General features: G+C 45.7%; 1 protein-coding gene across 1 annotated transcript in view; it reads left to right on the top strand.

The window, feature by feature from the left end:
- The window catches only part of NEK5 (NIMA related kinase 5), a 48,434-nt gene extending 21,587 nt beyond the window's left edge, over positions 1-26,847 (top strand). The window contains exons 9-23 of the mRNA XM_053665468.1: positions 760-960; positions 1,044-1,125; positions 2,538-2,671; positions 6,079-6,263; positions 8,160-8,226; positions 9,062-9,178; positions 10,169-10,255; positions 12,562-12,669; positions 13,839-13,919; positions 14,128-14,196; positions 16,351-16,465; positions 19,664-19,792; positions 20,858-20,995; positions 22,378-22,492; positions 25,711-26,847. Of these exons, the coding sequence (XP_053521443.1) occupies positions 760-960; positions 1,044-1,125; positions 2,538-2,671; positions 6,079-6,263; positions 8,160-8,226; positions 9,062-9,178; positions 10,169-10,255; positions 12,562-12,669; positions 13,839-13,919; positions 14,128-14,196; positions 16,351-16,465; positions 19,664-19,792; positions 20,858-20,995; positions 22,378-22,492; positions 25,711-25,969 (1,887 nt within the window). The 3' untranslated portion in view covers positions 25,970-26,847. The remainder of the gene's footprint in view (positions 1-759; positions 961-1,043; positions 1,126-2,537; positions 2,672-6,078; positions 6,264-8,159; positions 8,227-9,061; positions 9,179-10,168; positions 10,256-12,561; positions 12,670-13,838; positions 13,920-14,127; positions 14,197-16,350; positions 16,466-19,663; positions 19,793-20,857; positions 20,996-22,377; positions 22,493-25,710) is intronic.

The raw sequence follows: 26,847 nt of genomic DNA, 5'->3' as shown, positions 1-26,847 counted from the left end.
CGGGCTCCCCTCCCCTTCAGCCTGCACCCCTTGCTCATCACCAGCTCCAGGCTCCAGCCGTGGGTGGGCACGGGGCAGGTGCACAGCACGCTGAGCCCCCTCATCTGTTTAAACCACCCAGAGCTGGTGGTAAACTCAGCACCGCAGTTGGGTCCAGCCTTTTCCGTCAGCACTGCAAACAGACCGTTTGCCTGTCGCCCATTACAACCCGGTTGGGGCCCTGCTGTGTGTGTGGCCCGTGGTTGGCCGAGACACTCTCGTGGGACACACGCGGCTGTAAGTGTAAACAACTGAGATTCCACACGATGGAGAGTGTTCGGTTTATGAAGAATTTTTGTGGAAATGTTTATGTTACGTTAATTTTAAAAGCAAGCTGTAAAATTGTACATGATGATGTCCTCAACTCTATAAAATAAACATTTATTTAAAGACCTAGGAGGCAATATACCTCTGGATGGTGAAATTATACACATTTTCCCTGCCTACTTATAATTCTCTGGACCTTCCAGTTTTCTAGGATGAGTAAATATTATTTTGTTAAGAAAAATTAAAACAAAAATATGATTTTAAACTACATGGCCTCTTGTCGACCAACTGCAAACAGTCTCTACTCACGAAGTGTCAGTTGGTAGAAACAACTTGGGTGCAACCGGGGAGCCTGCGACCGAACATTGAAACACCAGTTTGCGTCTCGATATTGACGGTGAGGACTCGTTTTGACTTTTCCCTGACGTGGTCTTGCTGTGCCTGTCCTTTCAGTTCGAGGCTCACAACCTGCACCAGCTGGTGCTGAGGATTTGTCGGGCGCATGTGGCCCCGGTCTCGCCTTGGTTTTCTCCTGACCTCCAGGCCCTGATATCACAGCTCTTTCAAGTGTCTCCCCGAGACCGGCCATCTATTAATTCCATTTTGAAAAGGCCCTTTTTAGAGAATCTCATTGCCAAGTATGCGACTCTTGAGGTGAGTTCTCCGGTGGCTCTGCCCGCACGTTCGTTGGCCGAGGTCTCGGCGAGCTGGCCCTTGACGGCTGTGTTTGGTCCTAGGTCCTTCAGGAAGAGCTCAGTCACCCCCTCACACACCGAGCAAGACCACCAGCGTCTCACTCTGCTGGGGAGATGGTGCAAGGTGAGCACGATCAGATGGTGCACTCTAGCACATTCGTGACGTGTGTCTCAGGTACTGTATAATATAGGGCTGACTGCTTTAGCAGGAAAGAAACTTCACCAAATGTATCAGATGTGGACATTTGAGAAAGTACCAGCAGTATATGCAGGAGAAATAGCATCTTGTCCAGTGGAGGCCGGCAGGTGCGCTGGCACATCCAGCTCATGGACCACCTGGGGGAGTCAGCTCCTCTCTCTCCATTCGTCAGGGACCCTTCACGAAGCAGTGTGTTTGCCAACGAAGAGATGTTTGAAGGGGTAGGATCCAAACGTAACTTTGTGTCAGGAGGGTAGAGAGTAAGAGAGGGTTCCCAGACAGACATGGGCGATGAGATGAAGCTTGTTGTTTTTTGAAATAGAGAGGATGGACTAGCAATGAAGAGTTCTCTTAGAAAGGCCCACTGGAGCTGAAGTTTGAATCTTGGACCTCACTAGTCACAGTGGCAGAACCACAACTATGTGACCCCCAAATAAAACAGGGGATACTTTATGGTAGTGATAAGTAGAGAAAAATTTAGTGCCAGGGATCAGCTGATGACGTGATGAAGCTCTGTGTGTGTGTGTGTGTGTGTGTGTGTGTGTGTGTGTGTGTGAGAGAGAGAGAGAGAGAAAGGTATGAAAGAAGAGAAAATTACTAATTCAGTCGATGTTGTGGAAGTGAGAGGCCAGGACTGAGCGACAAGCACATGTCTGAACTTAGGAGACGAGCAGCCGTAGCAAGTCCCTCTAAGGAGTCAGTGATAGGGCCACACCGTCCTCTGCGGTAGAAAAACTAAAACCAAGGACAGGTATAAAGGGCAAATGAATGACTTAACCCCTCTGCTATGCGTGCTCTGGTTTGGCACGGTTCCGTGTTGGTTCAGGCTGAGAATGTTAGAAAGGAGGCGAGGAGAGGGTAAGAGAGAAAGTGCAGAGGCCGAATCTTTAGTGCAGAAACGACAGGAAAATGAGAACCCAGGTGAGGGTGACCCAGAAAACGTATCGGAAGACCTATGCGTCCCTTCCCAATGACAGTGTCATGTGAACGGCGTGGCCCAATGACCCAGGCTCTGCTGTCTGCATCCAGTTCCTTGTGCTGTTATCTGGTGCACAGTGTTTCTGTAAATGTTAGCATTAACGTCTCATGTTTGAAAACGTAGCTTTACGTGTTACAAGAAATAGGCACAGGGTCCCTGGAAAAAATGGTTTTTTCTAGTCAAAGAAAATGCATCATAATTTTGCATTGGCCCTTTACTCACTAGGAATACATATCCCTGGGTGAAGTAGGTTTACTATGCTAATGGAATGTCCCATGCATTGACTCTCTCGCAAGCATCAATATTAAAGATGTGAAAGTTTAGAAAAATTGAAGTTGTTTTATTTTGCTTACGTAAGATTCTAAAATCCAGAAAGTGAAATTCCAGGGAAAGTGCTCCCCGAGAGCAAGAATATCAGTGCCAAAGAAAAGGAAGGAGAGCATCTATAGAAAGGAATGGAGACCACCAGCCGGAGCCCCAAAGCCCCTATTTGTAAGTCGTACCGAAGCCTTTCTCTGGGTTTTCAGGAGACGGCATATTCTACAGACCTGGTTGCACATGTTCATGTGCTACAAGCTCATTGCTGTGGAATTCACTAGTTTTTTACTTAATAAAAAAATCTTTCTGTTATGAGCATTTACAGTGGTACTATGTTGGACAATTTCTAGTTGTTAGATTGTTTTAAAATGCTGTATTTTCTTACAAGTGTTCTAGACATCAGTTTTAGTTTTCATAAGTCAAATTCTTTTCATTTCTTTACATAAATAAGGTTTTCTATATAAGATAAATGAGTGGTGTAGCATAGTGGAAGGAAATAGTATGCATTTCATACTCTTAAGTCTGACATGTTATATAGCATTAAGAATTTTTAATTATGTAATCAATATATTTTCCTAGAGATTGTTTACACATAGTTATTTGAATACACCTCAGCAAAGTGCTGAATCTTTTAGTTCATGCTAGTGAAATGGTTCTGGTATATAAATAATAAAATGGCCATTGTCATTGAATTGAAGAATTATATTTGTAAAGAAGGCTTATGGTATAATTAGAGGGCCATTTAAAAGTACATTTACTAAGTGTTTACTTGATATATAGACATTTAGAAAATGTGTTGGTGTATAAATAGATTTTTGAAACTGTTAGTTAAATTATTGCTCTTCATTTGGGTAGATTGTGGCCTAACTGTACTAAAGAAGTTGTAAAAGCTTGTGCAATATATTGCGTTGTGTGTTCAGTACCCCAAGTCCAGTCTCCTTTGATCACCAATTAACCCCCACACCTTCCCCCCCCCTCCTCCCACACCCCTGTCCCTCTGATAATCACCATGCTGTTGTCTGTGGATGACTTTGCTCCTTTTTTTTTGCTTAATCCCGTCAATTCTTTCACCCCCCCCAAACCTCCTCCCCTTTGAGAGCTGTCAGTCTGTTCTCTGTATCTGAATCTGTTTCTGTTTGTTACTTTATGTTGTTCACTAGATTTGCTGTGCAAATCATTTTTAGTTTGATGTAGTCCCGTTTCTTTCTCTTTTTGTTCCCTTTCCCGAGGAGATATTTCAAAAAATATATATTGCTACAAGAAATGGGCTAGACTTTACTGCTTATGTTTTCCTCTAGGATTTTTGTGGTTTCAAGTCTAACATTTAAGTCTTTAATCCATTTTGAGTTTATTCTTGTGCACAGTGTAGGAAAGTGGCCTAGTTTCATTTTTTTGGCATGTATCTCTGCAATTTTCCAACACCATTTATTGAATAAACCGTTTTTATCCCCTTGTATGTTTTTGCCTCCTTTGTCAAATATTAATTGACCATAAAGGGGTGGATTTATTTCTGGGCTCTTCTATTCTGTTCCATTGATATGCACGTCTCTTTTTATGCCAGTACCATGCTCTTTTGATAACTATGGCCTTGTAGTATAGTTTGATATCAGGTAGTGTGATTCCTCCAACTTCATTCTTTTTTTCTCAAGGTTGCTATGGCTATTTGGGGTCCTTTGTAGTTGCATATACATTTTTGGATATTTGTTCCAGTTCTATGAAATACTCCATTGCTATCTTGATAGGCATTGTGTTGACTCTATAGATTGCTTTGGGTAGTATGGACATTTTAATGGTTTTCTTCCTATCTGAGAACACAGTAACATGGTATGTACTTCCACTTATTTGTATCTTCTTCAATTTTTTCTTTAGTGTCTACAGTTTTTCAGGTATAGGTCTTTTACCTCCTTGGTTAAATTTTTTCCTAGGAACTTTTTTTTTTTTTTTTTTTGCTGCAATACTAAATAGGATTGTTTTCTTGCTAATAGCTCATTATTGGTTTGTAGGAAAGCAACTGATTTCTGGATATTTATTTTAATCCTGCTACTTTACTGAAATCATTTATCAGTTTGAGTAGTTTTTGATGAAATCTTTAGGGTTTTCTATGTACAGTATCATGTCATCTGCAAATAATGACAGTTTTACTTCTTCCTTTCCAATTTGGATGCCTTTCATTTCTTCCTGTTGTCCGATTGCTGTGGCTAGGACTTCTAGTACTATGCTGAAGAAGAGTGGTGAAAGCAGACATCCTGTCTTGTTCCTGACCTTAGGGGAAGCACTTATAGTTTTTGCCCATTGAATATGATATTGGGGTGGGTTTGTCACATATCGCCTTTATCACATTGAGGTATGCTCCCCCTATTCCCATGTTGCAAAGAGTTTTTTTAAATCTTAAAAGGGTGCTAGATTTTTTCAAATGCTTTTTCTGCATCTATGGATATGATCATGTGATTTTATTCTCTATTTCATTTATGCGGTGTATCACATTTATTGATTTCCATAATTTTACCAGACTTGCACCCCCAGAATAAATCCCATTTGATCACAATGTCTGATCTTTTTAATGTATTGCTGGATCCAGTTTGCTAATATTTTGTTGAGGATTTTAGCATCTATGTTCATCAGGGATACTGTCCTATAATTTTCTTTTTTTGTAGTGTCTTTATCTGGTTTTGTAATTAGGATAATGCTGGCCTTGTGAGCTTGGAAATTATCCCTCCTCTTAATTTTTTGGGGATAGTTTGAGGAGAGGTGTTAGTTCTTCTTAGAATGTTTGGTAAAATTCACCTATGAAGGCTTCCAGCCCAGGACTTCTGTTTATTGGGAATTTTTTTTAACACTGCTTCAATATCACTAGAGGTAATTGGTCTATTCAGATCCTCCGATTCTTCCCAATTTAGTTGTAGAGATTGTATGTTTCTAGGAATTCATCCATTTCTCCCAGATTGTCCAATTTGCTGGCAGATAGTTTTTCATAGTATTTCCTTTGTATCAGTTGGTACTTCTCCTCTTTTGTTTCTTATTTATGTATTTAGGTCCTTTCTCTTTCTCTTTTTCTTGATGAGTCTGGTTAGTGGCTTGTCAATCTTATTTATCTCTTCAAAGAACCAGCTCTTGGTTTTATTGATCTTTTATATTTTTTTAAAATTCTATTTCATTTATTTCTGCTCTACTTTTTAATTTTTTCCTTCTACTCACTTCGGGCTTTGTTTGTTGTTCTTTTTCAAGTTCCTTAATAGTGCCATAAAGCAATCCTCAGTTTGTGGCTGCCTCTTCGGGTCCTGGGTGTGTGCGGCAGTGACCAAACAGCCCAGCTTTTACCAGCTTTGGGTCCGGGGGCAGGTCAGCAAAAGCTCCAAGGAACCTCAAGACCTGCCTCCTTCTGCCTCCACCTTCTGGCTAAATTCTCTTTCTAATTCTAGGATCGGGAGATTCTAAAAGTATTTTAATCTGAAAACAATTCTAGAGCCCAAACAACAAAAATATATTTTCAAAGCCTTGGCTTAGCTATGGTCACTATCAAACTGTCAATTATTATAGATTTGTATTTTTTAAATAAAACTTTCCTTCTTATGAACCTTTAGGTAAAAATGATAGACAGGCCCCAGCCTGCTGACGTGTGTGGCCATTATGGTTATTACTATGCTCGACTCGACTTGCTGAGGAAGAGAGACCACGAACTGGGTTGCCACCAGGTGCCTCAGAAAGAGCCTGGAATTAAGGGGAATTGTCACCAGGAAGAAAGCCACCATCCATCCCCAGGTCAATGGTACTGTCATTGTCTAATTTAAACTTGTCCTCTGAAAACATCGTGAAATAGAACACTCTTGACTCTGCTATCTTTCTGAATTCTCCTTTTAAAAGGAATGATCTGAGAACTTCCAAACTCTTCATTTCAAATACTTAATTCACAGTTCCCTTGACTTGTTTTATTTTTTTAATTTTTACTAAACTTTTGTTGCAGTTGCCATACAGTATTATATTAGTTTCAGGTGTACAACACAGTGATTAGACATTTGTATACTTACAAAGTGACTGCCTCATTCATTTCGTGACCCTTTTTCATCTCAAGTTTGATGCAGCTTCTTATTCATGCAGCCATTTAACTATCAGCACAAATTCCTGCTCTTGAACTTTTAATATTTTTCCTCTTTCTAGTGAACCCCATTGTCTAGGACTTATGAAGATAGTTGTATATGTTTCATGTTACTAGAGGCTATTAATATTCATCACTAACAATTGAATTATAATTGGATTATCATTGGAGACATATTGGAAAGTGAAATGTATTTCATTCAGCATTTATATTCATAGGGTTTTCCAGAAGATGGCTGTATTAAAAAGAAAGTAACATAATTACACGGCTCTGATGACAGACTTCCACAAAATTTACTCCATAACAAATTTTTGCCTATCTACACTCTTTTCCATTTTTTTATCTCACACCAATATCAGTGTTCTTGTGTTCAGGGTAATTGCTACCTTTCCGCAGTCCTGAAGACCCACTTCTGAGAGTCATTTTTTTAAAAAGATTCTATTTACTTATTTTAGAGAGAGGGGAAGGGAGGAAGAGAGGGAGAGAAACATCAATATATGTTTCTCTCTCACACCCTCTGCTGGAGACCTGGCCCACAATCCAGGCATGTGCCCTGACCAGGAATAAAACCTGGGGCCCTTTAGTTCGCAGGCCGGCACTCAGTCCACTGAGCCACACCAGCCAGGGCTCATTTTTTTTTAATGTTTTTACCGTCCTGAACTGAGCTGTTCAACCCTCATCCCCATATCAACCCCTGTGAGCTAGTGGTGCTCCCGTTTTATCCACGGGGAATGGAGGCCCAGAGCCCATCACTAGCCTGTCATTTCCTCATCTTCCTAAACCACTGTGTTATCACCTTGACTCTTCATAAACGTGAACAGCTCACCAAACGCTCCGGGAGGTGTTATTTCTGGAATGACACCCCTGTCTTTGGAGCCCTGGACTTCACTGGTATTACAGAGAGCTTCATCAGACAGCTCAAATTATAAGACTATGATCTGAAATGTGGGCATTTTAATTTGACAAGCAGGGGTTCCAGAAATCTTAGCAAAAAGTTTTGCCAAAAATTATAAATATATATATGTATATAAATGTATATAGAACATAGACATAAAGCTGAAAATGGTTTGGCTGGAACTATGCTGCCCAAATCCCTTCTACGTAGTCAGAGAGCCCATTTTCATTCACTAAGCATTTGCATGAGCATCAGAGGCAAAGTGACGGGACTCTGCCTGGCCTCACGGAGCTCCGAGTGTCCTGCAGGACACAGTTCAGCGGCTCCCAGTCAGACCAGGGCTGACAGGCTCTGGGTTAGCTCCCTGGCCAGGGCATGAGGACGTCCTGACGTTACGGGGTGTGCATCCGTTCTGGGTCAGGATATTTTTGTTTCATTCTCTCCAACATCCCCAGTTGTCATTATTCTCTTTACCTCCCTTTCTCCTGCGTTCCAAAGCCCTTCTTTGCCAATGTATACATTCTGAGACTTTGAGCCCCTTCCTGGACGCAGAAAGTCGACTCACAGGTGAATAGTGAATCTCATTATTAACCAAAAAAAACCCCAACTGTCCATTCAGTGATGAAGACTAGTTAAAACTGCGGTACTCAAGCTGACCATTTTTATCTCCAAAGGCCTGCTGAACTCCTTCAGAGGAAACTTGAAGCTCAGCAATATAAGTTGAAAGTAGAAAAGCAACTGGTGAGTAAAATACCAACTATGAGAGGCAGCTAGAAATGTACCCATAGTGTCTTCGTTCACAAATATTTATGGGCCCTCAAGTCAAAGTTCACTCCATAGAGGGGATCAAAACTCCCTCCCACCTTCCTCAGGTTTTAATAACTTAAAGAGAATCGTGAGAATAGGCTTGACTCAGGGCCTGGAACCTGGTTTCTTTCCTGGCTCTGCCTCTTGCTGTGTGACCTTAGGAGGTCATGCAACCTCAATTTCCTGTTCTATAAATGGTAGTTTGGGAGTAGTAGATATGTTTGAAGTTCCCCTTCCATGCTGTAAGTCTTTGATTCTATTTTAGTTAGAATTCTACACATTTTTTAAAAAAAATGACTATTGTTTTTTATTTGAAATGAGAGGTTGACCATTTACTGTTAAGCATAGCATCAAAATGTGGGGGCTGAGGAAGGCTGGCTATGCATCCTATTGTATCGCTCTTATTCTGAACTCCTAAAAGGCTCCTGTGCTAGTCCCCTGACCGAATCTCATGCTTTAGGGGCTGCTGAACTTTCGCTGAATTTTAACTTAACGATTATAACTTGCCAGTTCAGAACACGAATCCAGGTGTCTCCTATGACAGCATAAAGTACTGATTGCTTTCGGTAAACACCACAGATGGTTTTATTAATTTTCCTTAATTTTTTTTAAGTTTTGTCCTCTAGAAAATTCTAAAACAAACAAACAAGTCCCAAGCACTGAATGTAACTGGTAATATCATTCTTGCTGAAAGGAAAAGATGAAGGTCAGATCAGAAGATGTTTCCGAGTGCAAGTATGTTTTGCAAATTATCTCATGCAAACAATAGGGTCTGCGTCCATCGTCTGCTGAGCGAAATCCCCACAGGACACAAGAGCTAAGAAGCCCTGGAGAAGACCTTGGACCCCGGGAGCCGCCGTCCCGGAGAAACAGAGCAAAGGAGCAGGTGAAGGCCAGGCTGGTTCCGGGCCCGCCTTGTACTCGCTCATCGCCTTCGGACTATAGTCGGGAGTCCTTTTAGTGTTTGCCATGCACGCCTGGGCGAGCCCGTTGCACAAATACCTGCTGGACACGCTTACGTGAGGCACCGTGCTGGGGGTCCTAGGGGGCACGGGGGCATACCTTCCCTCGGAAAGCAACATGGCCAAGTCCATAGGCTTCTCTCGTTGATGCAGTAAGTGCCGTCATGAATGGTTCTGGAATCCGCATCAGTGACCCAGGTCTGCCTGAAAGTGCCGTCAGCAGGGTGGTTTAAACAACGGGAATTTACTGTCTCACTGCGCCGGGGGCTGCAGGTCCAACACCGAGGTGCTGGTGGGCCCTGCTCCCTGAGGAACCCACAGGGAGCCCCCACTTTGCCTCGCCCCAGCTTCCGGTGGTCTGGCAGCCAACTCTGGCAGTCCTTGGCTTGCAGCCGCGTACCTCTCTCCTCTGCCATCGTCGCATGGCGCTGTCCCTGTGTGTCACAGCATTCACATGGCCATCTTCTTGAAAGGACACCGGTCACACTGGATTAGGGGCCCACTCTACTCCAGCGTGACCATGTCTTTGCTTAGCTAATTACATCTGCAATGATGCTCTCAGATAAGGTCATCGTCTGAGGCTCTGGGCGTTAGGGCTTCCGACATGTCTTTTCTGGGGGGAGGAAATTCTACCCGTCACAGGACTGCATCTGAAAGTAGGATACATTAAACGATCGTCTGGCACAGACGCTTTGAGAGTACATGTGAGAGTGACCTCACCCCGAGCCACTGTAGGACAGGGAGTGACGTGCTGCAGCCACAGCACAAGGCGCAGCATCATCATCTTGGGGAGCAACAGGTTGTCCACGTCTGGCCGCACATCACCCGCTTTACCGTGGCAGCTGTGTAGACGTTATGGTGTCGAGTTGTTCACAGGCAACTGCTGAACCTGTCGGGTTGGGATTGCTTTCCAGGAATACTGGATGCAGTTCGAGGACATCCGCCAGCAGTACCACAACGACATGAAGGAAATCCGAAAGAAGATGGGGAGTGAGCTGGAGGTAGGTACCTGAGCTCCTTCTCCCACGGGGCACCTCCTACTGCTGACTGAGAGCTAACTGCAGTGAGCCGGTGTTAGAAGCAGTGAGGATCTCATAGGAAAGACAGCTCTTTATCGCGCACACTCTGTTTTTAGTAGGAAAGCTGTAGGGTCTCACTGAAGCGTTGCTCTGTGGGGTGCACTGGAGGCCACACACATGGGGTGCAGGGCTGACGTTCTCAGTGAGGAGGAGGATTATGAAAAATGTCTTCCTCATGAATCCGTCAATGGCTATCGACTAAGCAGCCACACCGCACAGGAACTGGATCAGATGCATTAACTAAGTTCACGCTGTATGGTGGGGGAAAAGACCAGCACTTACTGAATTCCACTACTGGAATGGGGTCATGTGCAAGGGTAAGGTTCTAAAGTTCATCAAAGGCAACATTTGAATGCAGCTGAGATGGTTCTTGAAAATCCCTTCAAGGTATCACATAAAAAACGGGTGCTTCCATCTTTGACATCACAGCTTTCTCAGTAGAACTCCCAGCAAAGCAGCTGGCCTGGGTTTGGAGACGGATGATACAACTCCCTCTGTGCCCCAGATGCTCTTTCTACGAGGGGCCCATGGGCACTGGGACTGGACAGGACCCAGCTGGGCCCCCATCGCACCTGCACGTGAGCTGCCTACTCACGGAGCAAACCATCCATGCTGCCGAAATTGGCCTTGCCCTCTCTCCCCGTCTCCCCCCCACCCCCACCCCTGCGCACCTGTGGATGAGTTAATGCAGGTGAAATGGGCACGGGGTCCAGTGCAGTTGTAGGTCCCGGAGCGTCGCATGCTTCAGCTCATTCACTCCCTGTACAGACAGGTGACCCATCCACACAGGGCAGACCAAATGAACACCTGATCCTGCAACCTCTGCTGTTTCTGGCATGTGCTCTTCTACGTATAAATGGTTCGGAAGAGGAGACGTGCGTGTGTAAGGCAGTTTGCTTTGCATAAGACAGAATGTAGGGGGGCTCAGTAAGTGCCTGGGCATATGGAGGAGCAGGTGAGCGTTTTTGTGAAGAAGAAGGAGAAGGAGAAGGAGGAAGAAGAAGAAGAAGAAGAGGAAGAGGAAGAGGAAGAAGAAGGAGGAGGAGGAGGAGGAGGAAAAGAAGAAGAAGAAGAAGAAGAAGAAGAAGAAGAAGAAGAAGAAGAAGAAGAAGAAGAAGAAGAAGAAGAAGAAGAAGAAGAAAGAAAAGAAAAGAAGGAGAAGGAGAAGGAGAGGAAGAGGAAGAGGAAGAGGAAGAAGAAGAAGAAGAAGAAGAAGAAGAAGAAGAAGAAGAAGAAGAAGAAGAAGAAGAAGAAGAAGAAGAGGAGGAGGAGGAGGAGGAAAAGAAAAGAAGAAGAAGAAGAAGAAGAAGAAGAAGAAGAAGAAGAAGAAGAAGAAGAAGAAGAAGAAGAAGAAGAAAGAAAAGAAAAGAAGAAGAAGAAGAAGAAGAAAGAAAGAAAAGAAAAGAAGAAGAAGAGGAAGAGGAAGAAGAAGAAGAAGAAGAAGGAGGAGGAGGAGGAGAAGAAGGAGAAGAAGAAGAAGAAGAAGAAGAAGAAGAAGAAGAAGAAGAAGAAGAAGAAGAAGAAGAAGAAGAAGAAGAAGAAGAAGAAGAAGAAAGAAAAGAAAAGAAGAAGAAGAAGAAGAAGAAGAAGGAGAAGGAGAAGAGGAAGAGGAAGAGGAAGAAGAAGAAGAAGGAGGAGGAGGAGGAGGAAAAGAAAAGAAGAAGAAGAAGAAGAAGAAGAAGAAAGAAAAGAAAAGAAGAAGAAGAAGAAGAAGAAGAAAGAAGAAAGAAGAAAGAAGAAAGAAGAAAGAAGAAGAAGAAAGGAGGGGTTTAAATTGGGTTCTGAGAAGGAGCAGAGTTCCCAGAGGCAGAGCCAAGGAGGAGGGCGTTCCAGAAGGTGGAGGTTCAGATGGAAGGCCGTGTGGGCTGGGAGGGGCAGGCTGGAGGCAGTCTGCTTCAGAGCAGAGGCTCGGTGAACAGGGGAGCGTGGTACCCACGGCATCCTTATTTTTACAGTAGGCCTGTGATGGGAAACCCGAGTCCAGGGAAGATGGCAAGCCCGCGTGTCTAGAGAGACCAGGAAATAAGCACTTGGGGAACGGGGAAGTGGCAAGGCGACCACAGGGAGAAGGAGCCAGGAAGGGGGCCCCAGCCGGCCGCTGCCCGGCTGGTCCCGGGACAGCAGGTGGAACGCACTTCCTCTGTAGATCCCAGCCGAACCTGGCCGAGGCGCACGTTCCAAAGGCCCTCAGAACCCTTCTAGTTGACTGTGTGTCCTTTGTGTTTAAGGACGACTCGAAGATGAGTCATAAAACCTATGTGGTGAAGAGGAGTGGCCTGCCCATCCTCCTTGGCGCACCCGAGGAAGGCGCACCTGAGGAAGACACACCTGCGCAGGTGATGGGTGTTGTTAGACGCATATACGCTTCCCAGTGAGTGTTCCCCGCCTGGTGGTGCTGGCCCCTCGGAGAATGCGGTGTGACCCTGTGGGAAGTGCTTGGAAATTCCGGCGTCCGGTCTGGGGCTAGCCGCCTTGAGGTTTCAGAAGCTGGCATTCGGGATCGTGGGACAGACAGTTCAGCTGCCCAGACAGTGTTTGAGGTGGTCTCAGACCCATTGGTCAGGAAGTCTGGTGGGTAATTTCTCTTCTGTTTTGTTACATTTTTGGTCGGAGCGGGGAACTGCTCTGAGCCGAATGATCCAATGGCTCTTGAGAGGGCTTTTCCCTCCCTCCTGGGAGGTGTTTTGTCTCTACCTTCAAGGCGTCTCAGGGCTTGAGGAAGGGCAGGTGAGGGGAACCAGTGTTGAGAGGAGGCTGAAAGGCCTCCTGGACTGTTTTCCTCTGTGAGAGACCCTGGGACCCTCACAGGATTGCAGAGCGACCCGAAGTGGCCTGAGGCTGCATCTACACCCAGGGTGGACGGGGCTGAGGGGTCCCAGACAGTTGTGTTTTAAGGAAAATAAAGCAACATCCTCCTCCTTGTACCATTGAGACTACCAGACCACGCAATCAAATCAGACGACCAGCTTCAAAATCTAGTAAGACACACGGTCCCAGGCCTGTTTCAGAGTTTGAGACGCTTTCAAGGCAGAAAAACGACCTCCCCAGGTTGCAGGGCAAACAACTAACAATGATCAAACGGACACATGCTTTGTGGGAAGTGTCTACAAAGATGGTCCCTCTCTGTTCTTTAAACTGTAATGAGTGGTGCACTTTTTCTTTTTTTGCCTGATTAAGTTCACCGACCTCTTAAGGAAAGGATGCTAAGGTGGAAAATACACCTTTGAGTTGCATCAGGTTGTACTGGACTGGCCTGGGGAGATGAGCATTGTCACGTTACGGAACTGCGCCCTTTGCAGTGCCAGTGTCCCCTGAGATCATGGACGCTGCCCCCAAGTTTAGTGAATTATTATTAGGGGCATGTTTTCTTTGGAAAGCCAACCATCAGATTCAATCCAGAAATCGAATACTGTAACCAAACCATGCTGTGATTTCAGGGGGTGTGAGAATACAGTGGTTTGGCCAATAGTAAATGCCATGTTGTAATTTTTCTCTAAACTTTCAGGGTGTTGAGAGAGACTTGAAACAAATGAGACTTCAGAACATGAAGGAGAGTGAACTTCCGGCACAAAACTATGAAGCGAAGGTAATAAACATTTTGCCTTGGGGTTTCGTATTGAGAAGCTGGAGGGGTGGGTTACCTGCAGGACTTTCTCTCCTACTGTTTTGTGGAATTGCTTTGGTTTGTAATATGAGACAATTGGCTTTCAGTATCTACTATGTCAAACGGAGTTAGAATGTTAAGGTTTTTATTGGATTGCCAAACTAAGATTTTTTTTCTTGCTTTCTTCTAGAAAGGAGTAAAGTTTGAAATAAATTTAGACAAATGTATTTCAGATGCAAATACTCTCAAAGAAGAAGAGGTATGTTATTAAGTATATATTCCCAGTAGTAGGCATGAGAAAGTGAGCGTCTTAGTAGAATGTTTCATGAAATTTTTCCATAGGGAGTAGGGGAATTTTCCTCAATCTTTCTAGAAGGATCTCTGATGTTCAAGTAAGTCTTCCAAAAAACTTTTTATACTCCCATTCTTTTAAAAATTATGGTTATTCTCTTCTTATATGGATTATTCCAGTTTAATTTATTTTTAAAATAAAGTATCTATTTTCCTATGATATTGACTTTTAATCATAACCAAATTAAAATAGAAGACATCATACATGGTCAACAGATAATATACTTTCCTAAGAAGGTTGAGCAGGTACCCTGAGACCATTTATGTTTATCCGAGGTCTCCGTACTTGTCTTTGGATAAAACCCAGTTACGAGTTTGCGCTGTCTTTGACAGAGCAGTAAAGGCACAATTAAAGTCAAACCTCATTCTATTGCTTGAGTTAAGCATCTTTTTTAACCCTACTTTTTACTAGGCTTACTAACAAATATCAAAATTAACTGATTTGTGTTTCCATTTCACCTTCTCTAAATTTGCCCCCCCTTTAAGGTTTTATTTATTTATTTTTAGAGAGAAGGGAAGGGAGGGAGAAAGAGAGGGAAACATCAGTGTGTGGTTGCCTTTCAAGCGCCCCCTACTGGGGACCTGGCTTATAACCCAGGCATGTGCCCTGATTGGGAATCAAACCAGCGACCTTTTTGTTTGTAGGCTGGTATTCAGTCCACTGAGCCATACCAGCCAGGGCAAAATTTGCCTTTTAAATGACCAAAGGTTAAATATGTGTGTGTATGTTCTATCTCATACCTGACAGCCAGTTTCATTCTTCCGTGTTCTTCATTAGCTTAAACCTTTGGAATGTTACCGTTTCTTTCAGATTTGTGTGTGTGGTGAAGGACCCGTTTGTCTGTCTGTTTGTCTGTTTCATAGACTTTCCTGTTTTAGCGCCGTCGCGGGCACGTGGAGTGGAAGTACAGAGATTCCCGTGCACACTGCCCCCACACAGGCACAGCCTCCCCCACCGTCAGCGTCCCCCACAGAGGGGACCAGTTGTGACAGTCGAGGAACCTGCACAGACACGTCATAATCGCCCACGTCCATAGCTGACATTAGGGTTCCCGCTGGTGTCGGACATGCTGCGGGTTTGGACGAAGGTGTCAGGACATGTTCAGCTGCCACCCTAGTGTCTGTCACACCGAGTGTTTTCACTGCCTAATCAGCCCTTTGGGCTCCACCCGCCTTTCAGGTCTTTGCAAGCGTTTTGCTACCCAGGACTTCCTCAGGCTGCTGAGGATGAGCGCAGCCCTCCTCTCCACCGTGTGGCCTCTCAGTGTCCAGAGCTGGGGGGACCCGAGGGGGCAGAGACAGGGACAGTTCCAGGCTGCAACCTGAGGGGGGACCCACCTTGGTGTGCCCATAAAGTGAGGCACCAATGCTGGCCTGAGAGAATCAAAGAATGAGGTCCGAGAGGTCTTGTCCCCCAGTGTTCGTCCTTGATTACTTGGTGCTTCGACGGGCTTGAAACACAGGGGTCACTTGGGTGTGGACTCTGGAGTGTCAGGGGCAGTTCTAGGGACACGGTCTGTAAAACGGGGCACAGAGACGACAGCCGCGAGGATTCTGTCAGAGGGACCGCAGTGGCATCTCACCGGCGGTAGGGAGCACGGGCCAAAGTAAGTGACCGTGTGATCAGTGGCGGCCACTCCTGACAGGGAACAGCAAGGAGGGCGTTCTGTTTCTGTCCTGTTCCTGCAGAGTTCCACTCTCAAAGCTCTCCTGACTCACTCGCTTAATATACAGGGTCCTGCAGAAGTAATGCCCGAGAGAGTGTGGTTGGTAGGGCAGTAACATGGGCATCATAATTTATAGTTTGAATTCGAACATTTCAGCGACAGTGTCCTATGGTGTGTTGAGTGTGATAGTGTTATGTTACAGAATCACCTGCTCATGATTTTATAATACAAGATTTTGTAGTAAAAAGGAACGGCGTTATTTGCGCCGGGCCTGTAGCTACGCTGAACACTTGCCCTGTATCTTGGTACATGTTATTACTGGAAACACAACGTTTTGCTTTGCTTTGTTTTCAAAATATGGCTTATTTCTCTCAAAACACTGTGGAATTGTTTAGGCCGTGGACACACCAAATGAAACTTTGACCTGTGAGGACGGCATGAATTTGGGGGAAAACAAAAGCACGACGGAGCGAGAGGCAGCCTCTGAAAAACCCCGCTGCTCAGATGCAGGTGCGTGCACCTTCGAAGCTGCGCTGCCTCTGCCTACCCTCGCGGGCACCATGCTCACTCGGTGCCGCTCAGCCCTCCCCCATCCCCCCCCCCCCCCGATTTTGCTCATTTTCTGCTGGAAACGTCTCCAGGCCAGACCCACTGGCATCTCCAACTCAGCGCGGGGGCAGCCGAACTTCGGAGCCCTTCCTTCTCAGTCATCCTTTACTTTGGGTGACGCTGCCCCCAAACGGACAGGACGGTGCCCGCTGCTCAGGGCGGTTTCCATGCTGTGCGGCCTCTGGAGTCTCCTTCCTCCGCCCGATTCCCTCTGCTGCTGGTTCGGGGCCCGTTATCTCTGAGCCGCGTGGGGTAGAAAATGCAGGGGCTTTGGACCCCCGCGGGAGCTGGAATCCCAGCTGGCACTGCCACTTTCTGCTCCTGTGGCCTCTCACGAGTCCCTTAAACCCTCTGCATCTCGTGTCCTCCTAGGACCAGGGGGTGATGGATGGTGCCTGCCACAAGCTTGCTGCAAGGACAGAAGTGACACCTGGTGTCCAAAATACCTGGCACGTGCTACGTGCTGGATGCACACTAGTCCTTTGTTGTCCCGTTCTCCTCCCCTCACGGACTGGCCCCTGTGGCCCCCTCGTCTCTAGTATTTCCCTTTCATTCTCTAAGTGATTGCTAGTTATCTTATCCTATTATTCCCCTGCTCAGAAAAAGTTCTCAGTTCTGATAATGTCTGTGACACAGTTTCTCATCGTGACGTCTGACGCTGAGTGGCCCGATCCTGCGGCGACCTGCCTCTGCCACCCCAGCTCGCCCCCATCCCCTCCCAGACGGTGGGACCCATCCACAGGGGTGTGCGCATGTGCGTACCTGGCTCGGTTCACCTTCCGCTCCCTCCGGAAAATTCTTTATTCCATTCAGCAGGCCTCGCACTGATGACTTCTCTTGGGCCACAGGCTGTGCCAGGTGGTAGGGACTCTCAAAGAGGAACGGGACCTCAGAGTCCCAGAGGTGTCACAGCCAAGGAAGGAGGCACAACGCATGTGTCCCGAGTCCAAAATGCGAAAAAACGCGCTGGAGGGTGAGCTGGCTGGAGGCTTGGACAGGTGCCGCTTTCATACAGCCGGGCCTGCCAGCGAACTTGGGCTTCGCCTTTTGCGATGACTTTCCGTTCAAGGGCATTAACCCCTGTTTGCAGGGGAGGAAGATCAGGCTGGCCGCAGTGTGCAGGATGACGTGGAGGGGGAGGGGGCCTGGAGGCGGGGCAGGGTCGACAGGCGCACGGGCCTGAGCAGGGCAGAGAGAACAGACTCGGGTGTGAACTGCTGAGTCGGGGCTCGAGGATGGGGAGAGGCCAGCATCCTCCCAGTCGTCTAGTTCAGATCAGTGACGCCGTCACCAACCACAGAGGCGCACACGGAGGTTGCTGCTTTGGTTCCTGACCGTCACCACCAATATTTCACCAAAGCGACTCACAAGAACTTTTTGGTTTCTCAGTGAATATAAAACTTATGTTTACACTCTACTGCAATTTTAAGTGTGGAATAATAGCATTATTCCTAAAAAATCAACAATGTACATACCTTAATTTAAAAGTACTTTATGGCTAAAGGATGCTAACCACCCTCCGAGCTTTCAGCCTGTCGTGATCTTTTTGCTGGTGGAAGGTCTTGTGTGATGTCGATGCTGCTGACGGATCACAGAGGTGGCTGCTAATGGTTGGGGTGGACGCGGCAATTTCTTAAAAATAAGACAATAAGGAAATTAGCCACATCGGTTGACTCTTCTTTCACAAACGGTTTCTCTGTAACACGCGATGCTGTTTGGTAGCATTTTACCCACAGTAGAGCTTAGTTCAAAACTAAGGGAGTCAGCCCCTCAGTCCCTGCCACTGCTCCATCAGCTAAGTAGAAAAACTGGAGGTAAGCCTCCCCCGCCCAGGACAGGGGAGAACTAGCTCTTTAAATATAGAGAGAGAGGGAAAAAAATCACAGGATAAATTAGTAATAGATTCACCTGTAACAATGAACAGTTTGGGTAGAGCAAATAGTACTAGCTACTACAACTGTCACGTTCGATGGTATATCAGGGGTAAATAATCATAAATGTCCACGCAAAAAAGTAGCTGCCAATCAGTGCATTATAGTGTTATTTATAATAGTGAAAAAGTTTTAGCAACCTAAAAATCCAGCAAAAAAATAGTTATTACATGTGAGAGAAACCTTTGTTTGCTTTCCAATGATTGCATAGAAGAATATTTAAATAATCTGGATAAGAATGTGTAGCTAATTGAAAAAAGCAAGTTGTGAAGAGGTGTGTGGTAGGTGGCCCATTTTTTTGTTTCAAAACAAAGCAAGAACTACAGGCAGGGGGAAATTTTTAATTTTTAATAGTCTCCAAACAGTGGGATTACGGGTGATTTTAATTTCCTTCTATGCATTTGACTTTTAAATTTCCCAACATCTAATATTTGGGTCAATAAGAAGGTGGTTAACAGAAGTTTTCTTAGGAATGGGGATAATGGAACAGATGCATTTGCATGGAAACTGACTAACGTAAAAGTTCTCAGAATCGCCTCAAGGAATTTGCCCCTTTGTTCACTAACATTTCTTTAACATCCAGACACATCGGCCAGTCGATAAACTGTTATTAATCAAAGCAAAGCCATTTTAAACCTGTTTATATAAGTTTTGTTTTAGAAGTAGGATCGATGACTTAGTCCAGGCCGCTATAGCCAAACACTATTAACCATCCAGTTAATGGTGTTAACCATCTAGTTAATAATACTGTTTATTTCACAGTCTTGGAGGTGGAAGGCTAAGATCGTGGGGCTGGTGGACTCGAAGATTGGCGAGGGCCCGATTCTGTCTTTTTGCTGTGTCTACACACAGCATAAGGGCTGAGGGAGCTCTCCGGGGTCTCTCTTAAGGGCCCTGATTCTGGGCTTGAGGGTTCCACCCTCAAGACCCAGTCGCCTCCCAAAGGCCCCGCCTCCCAACACCCTCACACTGAGCGTCAAGTTTCAACGTACAGATCTGGGGAGAGAGGTGGAAATACAAACGTTTAGTCCACTTCAGAGAGGCAGGGGTGGCTTCTGTTTCTGAAGGGCCAGCTGATAGACTGCCGCCAGGTTTCCTAAAAGTTCTCTGTTGCAATTAACCACACTGTGGCTGCTTTTCGATTAATGAGCTGTTTTCTTCTCCCCAGAGCTGTTCGTGCAGGATGCTGCTGCTGCTGCAGGGAACAGGAGACGGTGGGAGGCTGGAGCCCCCCGGACTCTGCTGCAGATGATGGCGGGGGCCGACCTCACCTCCCCCGGCTGCACCAGGCCTGAGGGTGAATGGATTTACATCAGTCACCACACATCCCGGCGAGAGGAGACCAAGGCCTCACGTACAGCCAGTGCTCACTCAGTGCATCCCCATAGATTTGGCATCAAATACCTCCCAGGGGTGTTGTTTTGGTTCCTCCCCGACCTCTAGAGAAACCTGCTGGATGCGTATCCTAGACCACTGACCACCTGAGCTATGAGAATGTAAAGGAGGAAAGGTCCAGAATCTCTGCCTCTCATAGTGAGAGAGAACGCACCGGGAAGGGCGGTCAACTGGACCTCCCTTCAAACGCAGTCCAGTAACTTCGTTACCATTTCATGGAGGGTTGGTTTTCTGAATCAATAAAATCAGAATTAAAATAATAGCTATCCCACAAGAGGGAGAGAGGTAACAGTGCCAAGATAACATTTAAAATTGCTTGGCAAGCCAGCGTGCTCTTTAAACGTTAGGAGTGTTCGGTGTGTGATGAAAGTTTCGGTCTGATTCATTTGTTTGCCTGTGAGCTCTGGCAGCGTCTTTCCTGAGGGGAGGGTAACAGCAGCACCCAGGTGTTCGCTTCACAGCTGGTGCAGGTTTTCATTGCTTATTTCCACGTTCCTCTTGATAACACGGGGCCAGGGGAGACCTAAAATGTGTAACTGTGTTACGAGCTGAAGCACGTCAGTGTATCACTGAAGTTAGTCATTATAAAGATATGAACTGTCATATGTACACCGCTACAAAATACTGGACTCATCAAACTGGGAAGAAGAGCCTTGCAAGTGTATTGCAGTACCACTTAATCCACTCTGAGTCCATGAGTCGATGAAAGAGGAAACCTAGGTCAGAGTCAGCAAATCGAATAGAAACATTAACACACCCAAACAGCCAGTGAACAGCACAAGGAGGTTCTCCTAACCCACCCGCTGCGCAGCAACAGGTCACTAAGCTTTTCCCTCTCTCCATGTTCTCGTTAATAAGAGGAGTGGTGGGGTGAGGCGGTTACCTCTGAGGTTCTAACATTCTGCGGTTTTATAAAAACTCAAATGAAGAAGTGTTGTTATTTGCAGTAAGACCTTCTCCTCTTCAGATGGCCAAGCGCTGGTGATCGAGGGCGGTCCAGAAAGTCGGAAGCAGTGGCGGCGAGAAGCTCCGGGAACTTTAATGAGTGTTTGGGCAGCAGCCCAGCTAACGAGTAGCTCATTTTCTGCCAGTGAAGGAGAGTCTGGTATGTAGTTTGTTTTTAAGGACATAACTGGTCCCTGGGGGAAGTCTGATGTACTGGAGGTGGCAAGGGGGCAGAGACACCAGCCAGACAGTGCTGGTGACCGAGGTGTGCTTCCGGGTGAAAGGGCGGCACAGAGCTGCAGACGACAGGTGCACTAAGCGTCATGCAAGGGTCACCTGACTATTAAGGGAGAGTGGGTCTGCCAGCTCGTGAAGCCCGAATCTCCATGACAATCTCTGGGACACCCACGGGAAAGCCGAGTCCTAAACAATACTCGTGGTTTGGCTGAGACAAGAAGGACATTGTGGGTGGGCGATGTCCTGTGGGGATACGCAGGCCCCTGCCGGAGATGGAGAAAACATTGTATAATACCATAACGTTAATTTAGAAATCAAACAGGTAAATTTTGGTATTTTTTGCCATAATAAAAAAACACACACAGGCATCAATGACTTAAGAAGTAATTCAAAATTCTTTGTGTCATTGTGTTACTAGTCTCCTTCTATCTATAGAATCAGGATCTATAAAGGTTTAACTAGTATGTAAAAAAACTAAGTAATTTGGAGGAGTGAGACTCTGAAAGTGAGGAATTTTAGTTCTCCCTTATCCAATTTGTTTTGCTTATAGTTTCCTTTGTATGAGTATACAAAAGTGATCTAAGATGAAACACTATAGGCCCAGGAGGGACTAAAAGAGTGGCTATAATTTACATTTGTAAAATGTAAGTCGTGAGGGGAAGGAAACACTGTGTCCTTCTAATGGAAGCATTTTCTTTGCTATCGGTTATGAGATAAAAGTACATCTTACAAGGAGTGGAGGCTTGGAGTTGTTGAGGGGAGGCGGCAGTGCCATAAAGAAACAAAATATCGCACTGCATCTCCAGTCTGACCTTTTTTCCAAGAGGAAAAACATTACATTTTAAATAACAGCAATAAATCTACCTCCGCCACCAAAAAAAAAAAAAGATGTTTGTGCTTCGAGTTTTCCTCGCAGATATTAATAATTGAGATGAACAATGAGCTGGATACTCATTTTATAGAAACGGTGTAGAATAGGGTGTTCCAATGATGTCAGTTCTTCAGTTTTTACAACACGAGATTAAAATACATATATTTTTTTGTGCACAGCATCTACTCCCAGGTGAAAGCATTTTGTCTCTTTGTCACCGATCCTGATTCTGCTCACTCTTTCTTGTCTCATGTTGCCTGCTAGCTTCAGTACGGAGGTGCAGACAGTTGGGGTGTCGGCTGTCATCTGTCTTACTTGTTTTCAGACCTTGCAGAGGTTCTGCCAGTGCAGTTGATGTTCACGATAGGATTTCTGGTACACAGCCCTCACCAGGGGTCTGGGTTGGGATGCTTTAGTCTCTCTCTGTTCTTTAGCAGCGGGAACATCAGAACAGAAGCTTCCTAAAGAAAATGCGCAGAAGGTGGAAATGGCGGCTGGCCTTGAAGTGGACGGGGACCAACTGGAACCGAGATCTGATGATGATGATACGTGAGTAGGTCATGTCTAGATGCCTAAGTGACGGGAGAAAGTTCAAATGCCGTTTGAATGATAACCACGAAGACCTGGCAAAGGAGTTCAGGTATTATCACCATGTGTGTGGCCCTGTCTCTGGGCTCTCCATTGGTTTTCAATGGTGTTGACCTCTATCTCCACAGTAAGGCTCTGTCTTAATTACTGCGGCCGTATCAGACCTTTCGATATCTGGCAGGGCCAGCCCCCCACTGTCTTCTAGTCTCCAAACTTTCTCTTTGAACTTATCTCAGCTGTTCTTGCCTTTTACTCAACATACATATCTTGGCCTTCTCTTGTCAGTGCCATGAAAAATTGTGTTGGGATTTTGATGACAATGTCATTACATTTGATCATTTATGGGAACTGATATCTTTATAAGTCTTAACAGCCATGAATACAGGATAGCCCGCCATCTGTTCTGTCTTTTTAAATATCCTTCAGTATTTTGGTGGTCTTTTCTTCATGGTGTAGGTGCTACTTGATTGTTGTTGTTGCGGTTGCCGTGGTGAATGAGTCGTTTTTCCTCCTGTGCTTCCTGTTTGGCTCCTGCCAGTGCGTGGGGGCACTACTGGTGTTGTGTCCCGTGACCCCACTGAATTCTCCCATCAGTTCTAAAATTTGGAGTCAACTGAGTTTTTGCCGTTTTGTTTTACTTCACTTTTAAAGTAGGAGAAATAATGCGTGTGGCTCCAAATGCAGAAGGCATGCTCTTTCCATCCTTTCATGCTGCCGCGACCTCAGCCGCACGCCTGCTCCCCCCAAAGCCCCCACTGGAGTCTCCTTGTGCCCACGTCTCCCGAGGAATCCCATTAAGATGCAGGCAGCTGGTCCTGCCTTGCATAGCTGTGCCTTCTTGTTCTTTTTCACAGGAGCAGTTTCATAGGGTATGTAATACTGTGAAACCTCCTTCTTTTCCCCAAGGAACGAGTCTTGAATGCCTATTTTCATATGCAAATAGGTGTGTCCATATAGATCATGGAAATTCCCCGAACGGCAACGTACCAGGTCAAGAGCATGTACTTTTGAGGTCAGATGTTGTCAAACCGCCATTCGCAGAGGCCACACAGACAAACACGTCCCCTGACGGTGCGTGGAAGCGCCCATTCCCCACCCATTTTTTGTTCTGTTTACCAGACTTATAGCTCACAAGTAATAGGTCAGAGAAATGACATTGCGGGTTAGTTTTAATTAGCTTTCCTTTTAGGAATGAGGTTATCTTCCCATATGCTTAATACCCATCCTGACTTCCTCCTGGGGGAGTCACTTGTTACATAGTCTTAGCCATTTAAAAATTGTAGGCTATTAAAATTTATCGATTTGGGGAACTTTTTTATTTTAGAGAAATTAGTCTTTTATCTGTAATACGATTCAAAAATATTTCCCCCCATTTTTGTTTGCTTTTTTATTGTATTTACAGTGGCTTATGAAAGCAGGGGTTTATTTCTATTCTTGGACACCCCCAGGATGCAGGATGTACGTCACATTGTGTACCCACCGCTCAAAGTCAAGCCATCCTCCGTGATGCCCCCCTTCCCTCTAAAAACCACCGCGCTGCTGCCTGCGTCCACAAGTTTCAGTTTTACAACGCACAGAGGAGTAAAGTCATATGGTTCTCAGCCTCCGACTTATCTCACTCAGCATAATATTCTCCAGGTCCATCCATGTTGTCGCAAACGGCAGCACTGTGCCGTTTCTCACGGCTGAGTGGCATTCCACTGTGTACATGCACCACATCTTCGTTACCCAGGCCTCTGTCGAAGGGCACTGATTGTCTTGGCCAACGTGAATAACGCCGCAGTGAACATAGGGGTGCGTCATTGTTCAGCTTGCAAAGGAACATGCAAAATGGGAAGATCTTGTGTAACCACACACCTCAGCAAGACAGTCAACAAATGGAAGCTGTCATGTGTGGCCCATCCAAAATCTGTGATCTCCAGTGTTAGTGGGGGGCCTCTCCCCCCTCCAGTGTTATTGGGGGCGCATGCACCCCCACCCCCCTTGCTGTTATCATGGGACTGTGCCTCCGGTTTAACAGAGACCGTATGGGGGTCATAGGTAGAATCTTCTCGAGTGTCTTATTGCATTACTTCTCTATGTCCACATGAGTCCTCATCTCCTTCTCTCTCCCTGTCTCCCTTCTTAGGAGAAAAACTGCCCCCCTTTCTGTCGGAAGCCCATCCTTGCACAGATGCTCAAAGCCTAGTCTCTCTCTGTGAACTTCCCCCTATATTTTCAATGTCTGTAGCCTATTTCTCTCAGCATATAAACATGCCCAAACCTCGCTCATCTTGAAAAACACCAAAAAATAACCACCCAACAACAACAACAGACCACTGCCCCCACCTCCTGGGGATCGCACTGTCCTTCAGAGCTGGTGCCCCCTCCCTGCAGGAGTTGAAGCTCACCGGTGCCGCTTCCGTACCTCTCACGCCTTTCTCCGGGGCTCCTTCTGCGTAGCAATTGTACTCTCACAAAAGGCCACTTATGGTCCTGAAATTGCCAGGTCTGATCATCACCACGCAGTCCTCATCCTACTGGCCGCTCCCTCTTTCTGCAGACGTTCTGCCCGCTGGGCTTCCGCGATGACCCTTCTTGACTCTTACCGGCTCTTCCTCAGTCTCATTCACTTGCCTCTTCAACATGAGTCGTCTTGGAGATGGTTTTCTCTGGCTCTTGCTTTCTTCCCTTCTAAAAGCATCCATGCTGCAGGGGTAGACACAATTCCAATTCCTGCCCCTACTAATCAGTAGCTGTGAGACCTTGGGCAGATGTTTTCCTCTCTCTGAGCCCAGACTCTGTGTCAACTGATGATGATGATAATGCCCGCCTCCTTTGGTTCTGAGAGAAACAGTTTGTAACAAGCGCTCTAGGTCAGTGACGGGCAAGTGGTGAGGGTTCACCAGATGACATGTTTTCTTCTCACTTCTTTCTGCACATAATAATGGGTATTAATAAAGATATTGTAATGAAGGTTGTTGAACACAAGACCAGCTAAACAGGGGACTGATTCTCTGAACGTTGGCTGTCTTCTGTAGAAAAACCACACTGGTGTGATAGTAAATCATTACCTGGGTGAAACTGTAACTTTCATATTGCTCAGGTGCAGGTGGGGCATCAGAAGGGAAACTAATTTTCCTGTGTATTCGTCCGTGTTTTGGTGTGATGAAACTGATTTTTACTGTTTATTGTTTCAGAAATTTTGAAGAATCTGAAGACGAGTTGAGAAATGAAATAGTAGAATCCCTGGAGAAACTCACTGCTTCTGAAGAGGACAGGGAGGAGGAGGCTCCCGGATTCTCTGCGGACACTGACAACGCAGGACAGGGGGGCAGCGCGTGCAGAAATGCGCAAGAACCACAGGAAGGCGTGGAGGCCGTTTCATCCAATGGGAAAATCCTTATTGTTGATGAAGACCAAGGAACACTGACCACCAGTCAAAATATGCAAGTGTGATTATTGGCTTGGTTTTTTTCTGAAGCCACACATTAGTATCTTGCCAACACACGAAACATTCAAACCTGTAGAGAATTTTTGTGAGTTTATTTGAGCCGAACTGACAACCGTTGCCGGGAAGCAGTATCTCAACAAATTGAGAAATGCCCCGGGGAATGGCAGTTTAGCACCTTATTTTATACCTTAGAATCAAAACAGGAAGTGTAAAGGGGTTACAAGAAATCCATTGGTGGTAGATTAGGGAGGCGGGAGAAAGCCAAGGCGTGGGGGTGGGGGGAACCTCTGGGATTGGATAAAAAGTAAAATGATAGACACTTCTACCCAGGTGGGCACAGGAGAGTTAACAGTCAACAATTAACACGATAATGGTATCAATGAGGAGATCTGTGGTCTCCCCCTGGTGTGGAGCCTGTGCTCAGAAGGGTCTGGAGAAAGGAAATCTGACATCGCAAAGGTATGTTATCGTCCATGCAACAAGACAGTAGATGGGCTCAGTTAAGGTAAAGACTGACCTTTGTCAGGGGAAACATACCGGCCGAGGAGGCGAGTGCCTGCCACGGACTGCTTTTAGTTAGAAAGTCTGAATTCATACCATCCTGGGTGGTTACTTTAGGTCTCTGCGTTCGTAAGGCCGCCACACAGGCCTCCCCTGACCCGGCAGGCTTTGCATGCAGCCCCTTTTCACCCACATGCCTTTTTTTGTCCATATAGTGTCTGTTTGGGTACAAGTCATAAATACTTGTTTATTGTAAGGCTTTTCCAGTAATCCAAAGGACTTCCTAATTTTCCTCTCTAAATTTAGACAATAGAACTAATGTTGGGCATTGAAAGTATTGCGTTCACCTTGAAACTTAAGAAACTCTTCAGATAATGTGTTA

The sequence above is a fragment of the Artibeus jamaicensis genome, unplaced genomic scaffold (assembly GCF_021234435.1).
Source record: "Artibeus jamaicensis isolate MK-2021 breed Jamaican fruit bat unplaced genomic scaffold, CSHL_Jam_final contig_415, whole genome shotgun sequence".
Classification (NCBI taxonomy): domain Eukaryota; kingdom Metazoa; phylum Chordata; class Mammalia; order Chiroptera; family Phyllostomidae; genus Artibeus; species Artibeus jamaicensis.
Note: the sequence above shows the minus strand (reverse complement) of the source record. Positions and strands in the feature narration are given on the sequence as shown.